General features: G+C 38.0%; 1 protein-coding gene across 7 annotated transcripts in view; it reads left to right on the top strand.

Moving 5' to 3' along the window:
- The window catches only part of Gria3 (glutamate ionotropic receptor AMPA type subunit 3), a 280,239-nt gene that overhangs the window by 58,692 nt on the left and 208,673 nt on the right, over positions 1-12,874 (top strand). For all 7 annotated transcript variants that reach the window (XM_058571555.1, XM_058571572.1, XM_058571563.1 and 4 more), the window contains one exon: positions 10,403-10,642. In XM_058571555.1, coding sequence (XP_058427538.1) covers positions 10,403-10,642 — 240 coding nt within the window. The remainder of the gene's footprint in view (positions 1-10,402; positions 10,643-12,874) is intronic.

Genomic DNA, 12,874 nt, shown 5'->3' with positions numbered 1-12,874 from the left:
CCAAATTCTAGCAACCATTAATTAGCTTTTAAGAATATATATATTATTTTTTGGTACAAGGGATTAAACCCAGGTACACTCAATCACTGAGCCACATCCCCAGCCCTATTTTGTATTTTACTTTGAGACAGGGTCTCACTAAATTGCTTAGCACCTTGCCATTACCGAGGCTGGCTTTGAACTCCCAGTCCTCCTGCCTCAGCTTCCAGAGCCACTGGGATTACAGGCATGGGTCACCACACCCAGCTAAAGAATAATTTTTATTTGTGGACCCAGCTCACCCTCCCTTCACAGGATGGGTAACAAAAGTAAAAGATTTCCAAATACTTTATGATGTGGTATCAAACTTGAAGCTCTTAACTGACCTTGACAAACCTCAGTGTTGATTCAAAGGTATTATAAAAGCATCACTTTTCTGTCCAGCTTTAGAAATTGTTTCATTAACTGTGATTGGATCACTGGATCAATTAGTTTTTCAATTAAGAGTCCAGCTAAATCCCATGTAAAATGAGTCATAAGTCAAAACAGGACCCTGAGTACACATGATTGATGGAGATAAGTGAGTGAATGGAAGAAACTGAGGCTGAGAAGAATGATGATTCTGTTATTTGTTATGAGTATGATGATTACTAGGAGCCAAGTACCAACACTACTTACTCACTGACAGAGAGTTTTTGTCATTTTTCAAATATGAGTTTCAGCTATTACTCCTATTAATTTGCTGTACATCCCTGTGAGGTGGGTAGGGCAGATGTGTTGCTGCCTTATAAATGACAGACCTGAAGCCCAGTGAGGTGACTGGCCCAAGGTCACACAGTGATAGTGTTTGTCACAAAATAAGAACTCAGAATTTATTTGATGGATGAATAAACAAAAAATTTAAGACCCACCTCTGACTACTGAGATCCAATGTTTAACTGTAAACATATAAAAGAACCTCAAAAGCACCCCCTTATCCTAACCCATTCCAGCACCTCTCCCACCATTTCTGACACTGCTATGGAAGGGTAGCTTATGCTTATGGATATAAAATGAATTTTCCAAAATACATGTGTTTGTATGTTAATGTCTGCATTTGCAAGCCGTTATATTCAGGTACGATCAAATGTTGATAATGAGTGTTTTCTTTGCTAGCGTTTAGATACATGCCATGTAATTGCAAAAATAACTAGTTAGACTGTCAAAAGGCAGTGTACTTCTGAGAGCAGAACAAAATGTTCAAGGGAATTAACCCCAAGATGATAATTAAACCATGGAATCATCAGCTGGAGAATGGGGCTGACATCTTATACTGACTCTAGAACCTAAAAGCACCTGCTCTGGTTACTAGGATCAAAGATCAAGGGGCATTTAGGGTGGGTGTGGGCTGATCTACATGAACCCAAAGAAGGTATGAACTGACTACCACCCCACACCTACTCTACCATTTCCATCCTTCATTTAACACTCCTTCTCTCACATCTCCAGGTTAAAATATAAATAGCCAATTAAAGGGCAGGACAGGAAGTTAGCTGTGTATTTTGATGGATATAATCCAAAATATACACCCTTCCTAAATTTTCACCATGAAAACAACTCCTTTAGGATCTTCTAGATATGAATACATTTTCATTGGACTAAGGCTTTGTTCTATTCAAGAAATCATAAGCTAAACCTGTGGTTCTCTGTATGGGCAAGAGTGATTGTTGCCTTCTGGGTGATGGTTGATGAGGTTCTGAGGCATTTGGGGTTGTCACAGTTGAGGGTAAAGTATGCTGTTGGACTCTAATGGATAGAGACCAGAGATGCTACTAAATATCCTACACTGCACAGGACAGCTCTCACATCAATTATCCAGCCTAAAATGTTGATAGTGCTGAGGCTGAGAAAATTTGAGCAGGCTCATTTGCAAAGTTTCATTTATTAGTTCATTAACAACTTACACACAGGGTAGATCTTTGCTGAAATAGGAGCTAGGATGGGTAAATTTTGATTGGTCAGTTGAAACCAAAAGAAGTAAGACTAGGAAAAGACTGGAAGCAGATGACCAGTTAAAAGACTATTCTCATAGTCTGAGAGAAGGAATGAGAACTGAAACTGAAGACAAACCAGATATAGATATTCAACTTTAGAGGTAGAATAGAACAACCATTACAAAAGAATGGGATATGGGAGTGAGGAGAGAGTGAAGGCATGGATTACCTTTAGGGTTAGAAGAAACAAGAGGAGCAGCACCACAGGTGGAAGATGTGAGTGGAGAAATAATGTGCTGAGTTTGTGATGTCTTGAAGGCCTCTGAGTGAAGCTGTTTTATGAGCAGTTAGAAATGTGAATCTGGAACTTAATAGTATAGCTGAAGGCACAGGTACCTACTTGGAAATCATCCATGGAAGTAGGGAGATGATATTCCCCTGCCTGGCACATAGCAGGACCTTCATAAATATTTGCTGAATTAAAATAAAAACATTTAAGGAAAGAAAAGGGCAAGGACAAAATTTTTGAAGGCATCATCACTGAGGGGTTAGACCAAGTGGAAATCAAAAAGGAGTTATGAAGATCAAGCCAGTAGAATTTAGTGCTCTGGAAACAGGAAAGTATTCCAAGGGGGAGGATTTGAACAACACTATCAAATGCTGCTCAGCAGTCAAGTCCAATGACATCTGTGAATAGAGTTGGATTTGTCAGTGAGGAGTTAGTTCATCATCAAACCTGAGAGATCAGCTTCAGTAGTGATAGGAACAGAAACTAGCCTGCAAAAGCTGAGGACTTCAAAGTCTTCATCATCCCATCATTAGTGAGAGTGGCAAAGGAGTTCAAATGATAGTTTCTGGAGGTGGCAAGAATAGAGAGGGAAATGAAATCTTTTAGTAGATGGTCAGTCTGACAGGAAGAAGGCAGCATAGAGAGACTACAGGCACAAACTTGAATAGCTAACGGCTATTATACATCTCCTTAGCACATCTCTTGCATTATTGAGCTTCCTGTAAAAATAAGTTGAGGCCAGAGCTGCTGCCCAAGAGAATTAGTGAGTTCCCTTGGTACTGGGAGGATTCAAGGTAAAACAATCCAACATTAGGGGAAGTGGCTCCTGTACTGAATGGGAAGCTGAACTGGATTATTAGTTTGTACCTTCTGGGGACTTCTGCAATCAGGAATATGTTGAAGCAAAGAAAGGTGAAGGAAGTATTAGACTAATCCAGAGAGTTACTAACCTTTTAATTTTGCTGTTTAATATTAGCATTCTATTTGCTGCTGCTGTGAAAATTTAACATAAATTTAGTGAATTAAAACAGCACAATTTGGGGCCAGAGATGGCTCTCAGTGGTGGAGCACTTGCCTAGGATGTGCAAGGCCCTGGGTTTGATCCCCACTAAAAGAAAGAGAGAGAGAGGGAGGGAGGGAAGGAGGGAAGAAGGAAGGAAGGAAGGGAGGGAGGGAGGGAGGGAGGAAGGAAGGAAGGGAGGGAGGGAGGGAGGGAGGAAGGAAGGAAGGAAGGAAGGAAGGAAGGAAGGAAGGAAGGAAGGAAGGAAGGACCATAATTTTACTATCTACCATTTTTGCAAGTCAGAAGTCTGGTATGGGTCTTACCACACTAAAACCAAGGTGTCATCAGGACTGCATCCCATCTGGTGGCCCTAAAGGAAAACCCATTTGCTTGCCTTTTCCAACTTTTAGAGGCCACTCACATTCCATAGTCCATGGCCCCCTTTTAACTTCAAAGCTAGCAAAGCCCAGTCAAATGTTTCCCATATCATATTACTCTTTTTCTGGCTTTTTTCTTTGCCTTTGTCTGCCATATTTAAGGAGCCTTATGATCACATTAAGCCATGTAAATAATCCAGGAAAATCTCACTATTTTTGTTACACTGGGGGCTGAACCCAGGGCCTTGTGCATCCTAGGCAGGCCTGTACCACTGAGCTACATCCCCAGACCATAATTTGTTTGGGGGTTAGCCAAGTAAACTTAATTCCATCTGGAATCTTAATTCTTCTTTACCATGTAACTAATTCATAGATTTAGAGGATTGGACATAGGTATCTTTTGAGGGATAATGATTTTGTATACCAATAGAAGATACAGGATATAGACACAAATATAATCTCCTCCATGGTAGACCACATAATTATCATTAACATCACCATTTCAGAATAAAAAGGACTCTATGTTCAACACTAGAAAGTAGAAAGCATAAAAGGACCATGCTTCCTAAGAAATAATAGTCATTGTTCTTACCCCAACATAAACACACCTACACAAATACACACATATTTATTTTACCAGACTGGAAATGCACCAATGATCAACACTACAAGTTTAGAAATCTCTTAAGGTCCTTTGCAGTGCTAGTTTCTTTGGCCCACTAAAATCCACTATACTCTGGTATTATATAGAAAACCTTTTGATATGTCTCCACCAACTCCCTTATAGCTATATTTTTCTGCTTCCTGCTTGTTCCAAATGTGATCATTAAGTCAGCAAGAGATTTCAGTTTCCTTTTTCCTTCTTGATTCAAAAGGGTATGAATTCAAAAGTGTTCTGTAAATGATATGCAATATTGTTATTCTGATATTTGGGATAATCAAGTTGTTTGACATTTTTGTAATGATGCCTTTTGGAACATGGGTGGTGTAATTAGCTGCCACACTGTACATTAACAATACCTGTCCTCACCCTACAGACTTGGGGACTATAAATAAAAGCGTGACAGCTGGCTCCAGCCTTGCTTGTCACTCACCATTGAAGGAAACACAGTTGGGGAGCTACACTAGAGTCCCCAGGAATCCAGGATGTAGTCACAAACGACATTCTCAATGAGAAGAATTTGGTATTTTGCTAGTGGCTTGAGATGAAGACAGGCACTCTTAGGGAGTAGACAACCAAGCTGTTTCATACTGAGAGGGCATAGAGGCCCCGGGTGGGAAGCATTTTATAGCACTGAGACATTATATAGGAAGAGGAAGAGACAGAGGACAGCAACACATTCTTGAGCCAAATTAGCAGGGCTTCTTTCTTAACCCATTATTACCCAGAAATGAGAATAGAAAAGAGCACTGAAAAAATGGGGAAAGAAGGTAAAAGAGATGAAAAAAATATATTACCTATGAACTCAGTATGAGATTGAGGGCAGTGGTTACTGTGAGGAGGATAATGTGATAGAGCTAACAGAGGGCAAAGGATGCTTTAAAAAGAGATGGCCATAGGAAAGTAACATACTTTTATATTTTACTTAATTATTTCATTTATTGTATTTTCCCCACATGAGTATGTACGTTCCAAGAGGACTGGATATTTTTTCACTCCAGTATCTCCCAACACCTATAAGAGTGTCTAGCACATAGTTAATAGTCAATAAATATTTATTGAACAGATAAATAGCTAGCAATAATTTGGTATCTGTCATGTGCCAGGCACTGTTATAGGTGCTTCCCACGAATGAACTCATTTTAACTTTCACAGCAATACTAAGACAGGCACTATTATTATCCCAATTTTACAGATGAGGAAATTAGGTCAAAGGCACAGAGATATTAAGTAACTTGTCTAACAAAGATGGATACAGGGTTTCAATTTATATAGTCTAACTCCAGGACCTGCCTGTACAATAACAATCCTATACAGAGGAGCAGAGGGGCTAAGAAATTTGCAAAATAGCACACAGCTAATGATTAGAACCAAGGTCTGCCTATCTCAGAAGCTAATGCCCTTCTCTCTGTAGCTTCATGACTTCATAAAATTACCAAGATAAATAGTTCTCCCATCAGCAATTCACCAAGGAGACTTTGGTTCAATAAGAATTCAGAGAAAGAAAATAAGTATCCTCCCAAAGAATCATAATTCCCCCAAATCACCAGTCTGCCACTGGCTCTCATTGTTGATTTTGGAGGCAGGAGGGAACTGAGAGAAGCAGTCAGCAGATAAGTCATCGGACAACCCTGGTGGATCAATCCTTGGCTGAGAGCTAAGTATGGAGGGCAAGTCAGTTTTATGCCAAGGGAATCCCAGCCTATGCTGCCCTAGATAGCTCTGGAGGAGTAATGGTGATAAGATGTCAATAAAGCATTTCTAAGAGACTGGTTCATAATTCATTGTGTGACCTTGTATAAGATACTTCCTTTCTTTGTGCCAGTTTCTTTTTTTAAAATTATTTTTTAGTTGTACAATACCTTTATTCTATTTATTTATTTTTTCATGTGGTGCTGAGTATCGAACCCAGGGCCTCACACATGCTAGAACAGCCCTCTACCACTGAGCCACAACCCCAGCCCTCTTTGTGTCAGTTTCTTTATGATAGGGAAACAACAGACCAGTGGAACTCTCTTCAATCAGTGGAGCTCCACTTGCCTTTTTTATATATTGGACATTTCCACCTAAAATTTCATTTGTAGAAAGGATTCCATCACTAAATTTTATGCTTGAAAAAAAATCAATGAATTAAAAAAATGTTTAGTTTCTTTCTAGCTCATTCTAAGGACCTTAAAACATACAACCTATCCTGTGGGTCAGATTAGTGTTTTATTCAGCCCTACTTTCTGCAGCTAGGAATAGACCCAAGAATCTTCTTTGAAAGGCCATTCTTGGGTCCCCTATGCCCCAGCTTCTTTCAGAGACTATTAATCTTGTCCTCATATGGTAACTATTATTTTCCATTGAGCTACTCCTCACTGGCCCTTCTAATGTTATCTATAATTGTTGGAGTAGATGGAGCAAGGATAACTCTACACAAGGGTTAGTATTTCCAGGACAGCTTTATCTCTTTGATATGAAAAAGAATAGAATGTTTTCTGATTTTCTCTCAACACTTTTTAAACGATTTTATTAGTGCATTACAGTTATATCTAACAGTAGGATTCATTTTGACATGATCATACATGCTTGGAATATAACTTGCTCCATTTCAGCCCCTGATGCATTCTCTTTCCCTCCCTTTTCCCTCTCCCTATTTCCCTTCCTCTACTCTGCTGGTTTTTCTTCTATTTTTAATAATCTTCTTTTTTATTTCTACCACCATGTGTCTGCTTTTTAGACTATGGTAGTATACTATTCCCTGAGGATTGCTACTAATCTATAATACTCTTTAGTCCTCACCTGAGTCACAACCAAAGGTATATGTTTAGTTTGGAATATTTGATTTTCAGTTGGTTCCCTCACACCTCCTTCCCACTCCTTCCTATAATGTCTTCCTTTGTCTCATTCTGCTCACCATCATACATAGGCTTAAAATTTTCAAAGGGTACACCTTTCTGGAGATGATTCATAAAATTTTACTAAAGTCTGAGTTTTACATATAAAATCTGATTCCCTTGTTATGAAGTCCTAAGACAAACAAAAATAAAAGAATAGTGTCTAGGTATATGTGTTTTATATATTTTTAAATGACTAAAATTAATGATAAATATGAAATCCAAGATAACAGTTATGGAAGGAGGGTTGTCAAGAAAGAGGTAAAATAGGGAGAAACATAGAAGTAAAAACAAGTTGTTGGTAATGTTACAGTTCTTGGGTTGGACGATGGGTTTATAGCATTGTTATCTAAATAAATAGATAAATAAATTTAATAAATAAAATATGAACATTTCACATTTAAACAAGTAATGATTAATTATATACCCCAATACTCAAAAACAATAGAAGAATAATACCATATTTTTCCATTAACCAATTTCCCCTCAATTATTATCCATAATCTAGTCTGGCTGTTGAAAATATGTTTCATCTTCCCAGAAGTCTATATTTGTATAGGGTTTATGGATCTTCATCTCCTACTTACTAGTCAATATGGACCTGAGAATTACCAGCTATTCACTAAATCATTCTGATTGAAGGATCGTGATTCTGTGTTTCAGCCATCTAGTCCCATGACCATTAGTAAAAACAGGTTGTTTTTCTAGGGCTACCAAATAAAATCAGAATTGTCAGTTGAATTTGAATTTCAGATAATCAACAAATATTTGTAATGTATGAATTTGAGACATATTTATACTCAAATAACTTATATATCTGAAATTTGAATTAATTGAACATGTCATATTTTCATTTGCTTAATATGGAAACCCTATATGATATGGGCCAACAGTTACACTTCAATGACATTGTTGGATTTGGGTCCCAAGGAGTGTACGTTTTGAAGACAGACAGACTCAGGTTCAAATCCTGGCTCCTTCACTTAATAGCTAGAACATTTTTCAGTCTCAGAATTATTTTTTAGAAGCAATTATTACAGGATTTTATTGCACTTTAATCTATGAAATTTTGTGTTAAACTTTGTGTCCAAAAGTTATTTTAACAACTTTTTTAAAAACACAATTCACAACAGCTATACCATTGAACCAACCTAGATGCCCATCAGTAGATGAATGGATAAAGAAATTGTTGTGTATATACAGAATGGAATATTACTCAGCAATAAAAGAGAATAAAATCATGACATTTGCAGGTAAATGGATGGAGTTGGAGAATATAATGCTAAGTGAAGTTAGCCAATCCCAAAAAACAAATGCTGAATGTTTTTTCAGATTAAATAGTAATAGTAGCAATGTATTAGTAGCTTGTGAAAACATTGTTTGTATAGTACTTAACATAGTGCCTAGCTAAGTACTGTTTATCACTATTATTGGCTGTAATTATTATCAGTGGCTGTTATCACACTTATTACCAATTTTGGAGAAAAATATTAGCATAAAATTGGACAATCTTTCACAGAACATTATATGTACTAAGATTTGAACTGGTATTGCAAAAACTTTCCATTTATAAGATTAATTTGAGAATGGGATTTTTCTTTAGTGTCTCCCTTGGTAATAACCAAAGGCATCCTTTTTGGTTTTTGAGTACTCCCTGTGTCCCCTGCCAAGAGGTACCCTAGATTCACTCTCTAGCTGGCTTTCTCCTTTTAACAGAAAAACCCTTTCTGTGCATGTGTTTTGAGGTCACTTAGAATTCCTCAAGTAGAAGGCTACTGTTTCCCATGTTGGAGATGACTGAGTGGCTGATAATCTTTGAAATGGTACCCTCAAGCCAATGACTAATGAGTTGGGCTGATAAAAGAGAGCAGCCCTAATAAACAGATTTAAATGGCATGTGCAAAAAAATAAGATACCACAGACACTGAAAACTATATTTCTCACAAGAGGGTCAAGAAATAAGTTAATTTGGTTTTCCACTTACCTTCATCCTACATCTAATGCTGTTCTTCTTTTTAGTGCCCAGTACCTTTATTGTTTCTCCTCCCAGTGAGGATCCAATTCTGTTCTCCAATCCACTCATTTCCATCAAAACTAATCTTTTCACTTTCCCATTCAACTTGGCATCTGAATGAGCATTTCATCTTACCACGATAATGGCCTTAAAATATTTTATTTAATCCTCCTCCCAACCCACAAACTCTTTTTCAACACCCTAAACCTGAAGCAAGCCTAACACTGGCACTTAGGGTTTCCTAGCAGAAAGGGAGACCATGTAGGACCCCTTAAATCACACCACATTAAGCCTGTTATGTCTGCTTCGCATGAATGGAAGGGAGCAGTGGTGCAGATAATCTAAAGATCATTTCCACTTGGTTTGGGAATGCACCACACGGTGTTGTTGTAGCTGATTTGCTTTGCTAATTATGTCCTCCTGAAGCTAATATTGAAATTGGTTCACATTTTTTAAGCTCATCTGGGCCAGAAGAGGGAAGAGGCAGTGACATGGCCCACTTCGAAATGAAGGAAAATGGACAGCAACCACGAGGGGGACATGAAATTTTCACATGTAGGATAATGAATATACAAAATCAATGCAAGATAGAACTTTGTCAATTGTACATGGGCAGAATAGGCAGCCACCTACCCTGTGTGACTCAATAGGCACTGAAAGACCAGTCATTCCCAAGCATGCCCAGAATCTTAAGTCCTGTAAATCAGTAGCCTACACTAAGGGTCTTAATCATACAAAAGCCGTTGTTGAAGCATTGTGTAACATAGTTACATGTCATTAGCAATTAGTTTGACGAAATTATCAGTTTATTGTGACATGAAAGAAAAAGCACTGAAGGGGTGGAAAGACCCCTTGAAGTTGTACCTTGATGGGGTTATAGCTATACTAAAAGGTCCCTGGGCAGCTATGGTGAAAATACAAGAGCCCCAAATGCCTCAGAATTGAGCTGGGAGGGTTGCTGAAAGAGGGCAAGAAAGCTTGATCTCTTTCCTTCCCACATTTCTTTAGTTTCCTCTGGTCATAGTAGACACAGACAATATGTAACTATTTCATATAAACTCTTGCCTTTCTTACTCTTCTCCTGCTGTGTAACTGGGCTTTCAAAGGCTTCTAGAAATTTTCTGATGTTTTGCTTTTCTTCTGAAGCATGTAATTTAGAGCTTAACTGTATATTGCAGCAAGGGACAGTGGGCCTATTGAAATTTCTTTTTCTTTTTCTCGTTCCAGTCTGCTCCCAGTTCTCGAGAGGGGTGTATGCCATCTTTGGATTCTATGACCAGATGTCAATGAACACCCTGACCTCGTTCTGTGGGGCCCTGCACACGTCCTTTGTCACACCTAGCTTTCCCACTGATGCAGATGTGCAGTTTGTCATCCAGATGCGCCCAGCCTTGAAGGGCGCTATTCTGAGTCTCCTGGGTCACTACAAATGGGAGAAGTTTGTGTACCTCTACGACACAGAAAGAGGTAAGAAGAGGCATCTGCTTCCTTATCGGTTATTCTTGTAATAGTGGTGTTCCATTTCCAACTCATTGCCTTTTTCTTCCCCCAAAAAATAAAATGTAGTACTCTTTTTAAGTTTTTTGTATTTAATATTCAAAGGAAATTAATGATTAAGACAAAAATTAAAGTAATGGTAGTTTTAGAATCTAATTTTCAAGCTGTATGTATATCCTCATGCTGTATATGACTAATGCAATTCAGGATACCCTCTTGGTTGAAACACTGTTGTTGAAAAGGAGCCCGGCAACTCAAAAATGTTTTTCTGTTCCAAAATGCACAAAGCAGATCAGCCTATGGAAAGGCCTAAGCTGAAAAGTTTTGGAAGATTAATCCTGTCAGAGACAATAATTATCCACCTCATAGATGATATAACTGAAGCAAAGAAGGAAATGTGCTTTGTCCCACAGCAGTTACACCATAGATATGGGACTGGTGACAATGTCTTCTGCTTCCAGGGTTTATTCTACCAGATCACATTAGGTCTTCAACTTACAGGGCCTCAACCATTACCTGATAGAAATAATAAGTTGACACTGACTAACTTGGTCTTTGAGAATAGATGGTTTTTCTAATAGTGATAGAATATATTGAGAACAAATTCTTTTGAAACAGTTTCAGAAATTAAGTCTAATCTTAAACACTATATAGTAAGGTGTATTAATTAGCTAAAGCACACACATCATAATTCAGCTAAATGGTCTCCAAAACCCAGTTGATGTTGAGGAGTTGGTTTCTGAGTAAAACAAAGGGACCATCACCAAGACATTCCAGAAGAAAATGTTCCTTAATTAGTCATTTACCTGTAACTCTGGTTACGGAGTAAGAATGATTCTCTCTGGCTCAGGGTTTTCACTCTTAAGGAAGGAAGGGACAAATGGAAGGTCTGTCTTCCAGAGGGGTACCTGGAGAGGAGGTCCTTCTCCTAACTTAACTTGAAAGGCCATGTTGCTCTTGGCAACCCAGAGTACTCTTTACTCTCATTTTACCATATCATCAGATTCTATCATAAAATAATTAACCCTGTATTTTCCTATGGTACTCACCTCCAAAATATTATCACATTTCAAGACCCTGGAGCAGGAGACCAGATTTCTAATCCAAGATCTGCCACCAACTAACTCTCTGACCATGACCAACTCACTGAAGCTCTCTTGGCCTTGATCTCTCCCCCTCCACTAAGGTGTTGTCCTCTTCTTAATGTAGTATTCTATGATTCTGTGATATTTTTGAGAGATTATGTCAGACACAGGGCACTTTGTATCTTGCTATAATCCAAATATATATTATCAGTTAGTCAATCAATTCTACAAGCCGTTATCAACCAACCCACAGTGGTTTGCTCCAATCCTGTGACAGATGTATATATACTGTGATTCCAATAGGAATGAATAGGAAAGAATATTCATGAAAAAGTTCCTGAACAATACAGAATAATATCAAATTGTTCTGATTGCCTTAAGAAAAGCTATCATTCCAAAAGAAGAGTTTTCAGAGAAAGCTTGCTAGAGATAGCCTTGAGGGATAGGCAAGTTGCAGATTGCAAGAAAGGAGGGAGATGGAGATGGAGGGGAGCACAGGAACAAAGGACAGAGTCAGGAAGGATCTCTGTGTTCAACCAGAGCTTTGTTTGACTAGGGTACCAAAATACTTTGAATGTTCTAATTCACAATTTGCTAAATTTTAATGCATTTCATTTTGTTCAAGAACTGAGAATAAATTAGCCTATTTCCATATAATGTATATAATGCAACCTAATGCATAGCAATCTAGTTTTTAGAACTGAGGTTTGAAAATCAGTTCCTGAAACTTTTCAAAACTAAACATCCCTTCTACCAATACTGTTATTCCCATTTATTCACAAACAGAAGACTCAATTAATATATTCTCTCCTCGTCTCCTGTGACCCATCTCTTTTCATTAGTTCTCTATTAGAGAAAAGGAAGCAAATGTCATCTATGTCTATTTCTTATCCCTGCATCTCTTTTCCCAAAATTTTCTCACTAAGTAGTTTGGACAATTCTATGGTCTCAGAGCCAAAAGAAAACTTTCTTGTGAACTGAGGGTACAGCTCAGTGGTAGAGTGCTTACCTAGCATGCATGAGGCCCTGGGTCCATCCCTAGAACCACAAAAATTTCTATAAAAATTAAAAAGAAGTTAGAAAGAAACATTTCTGACCCATATTATTTCATATTTCT

The sequence above is a fragment of the Marmota monax genome, unplaced genomic scaffold (genome assembly GCF_021218885.2).
Source record: "Marmota monax isolate L192 unplaced genomic scaffold, Marmota_monax_Labrador192_F-V1.1 WCK01_AAM20220418_F8-fsc00054, whole genome shotgun sequence".
Taxonomy (NCBI): domain Eukaryota; kingdom Metazoa; phylum Chordata; class Mammalia; order Rodentia; family Sciuridae; genus Marmota; species Marmota monax.
The sequence above is the reverse complement of the archived record's forward strand: the minus strand, read 5'-3'. Positions and strand labels throughout refer to the sequence as shown.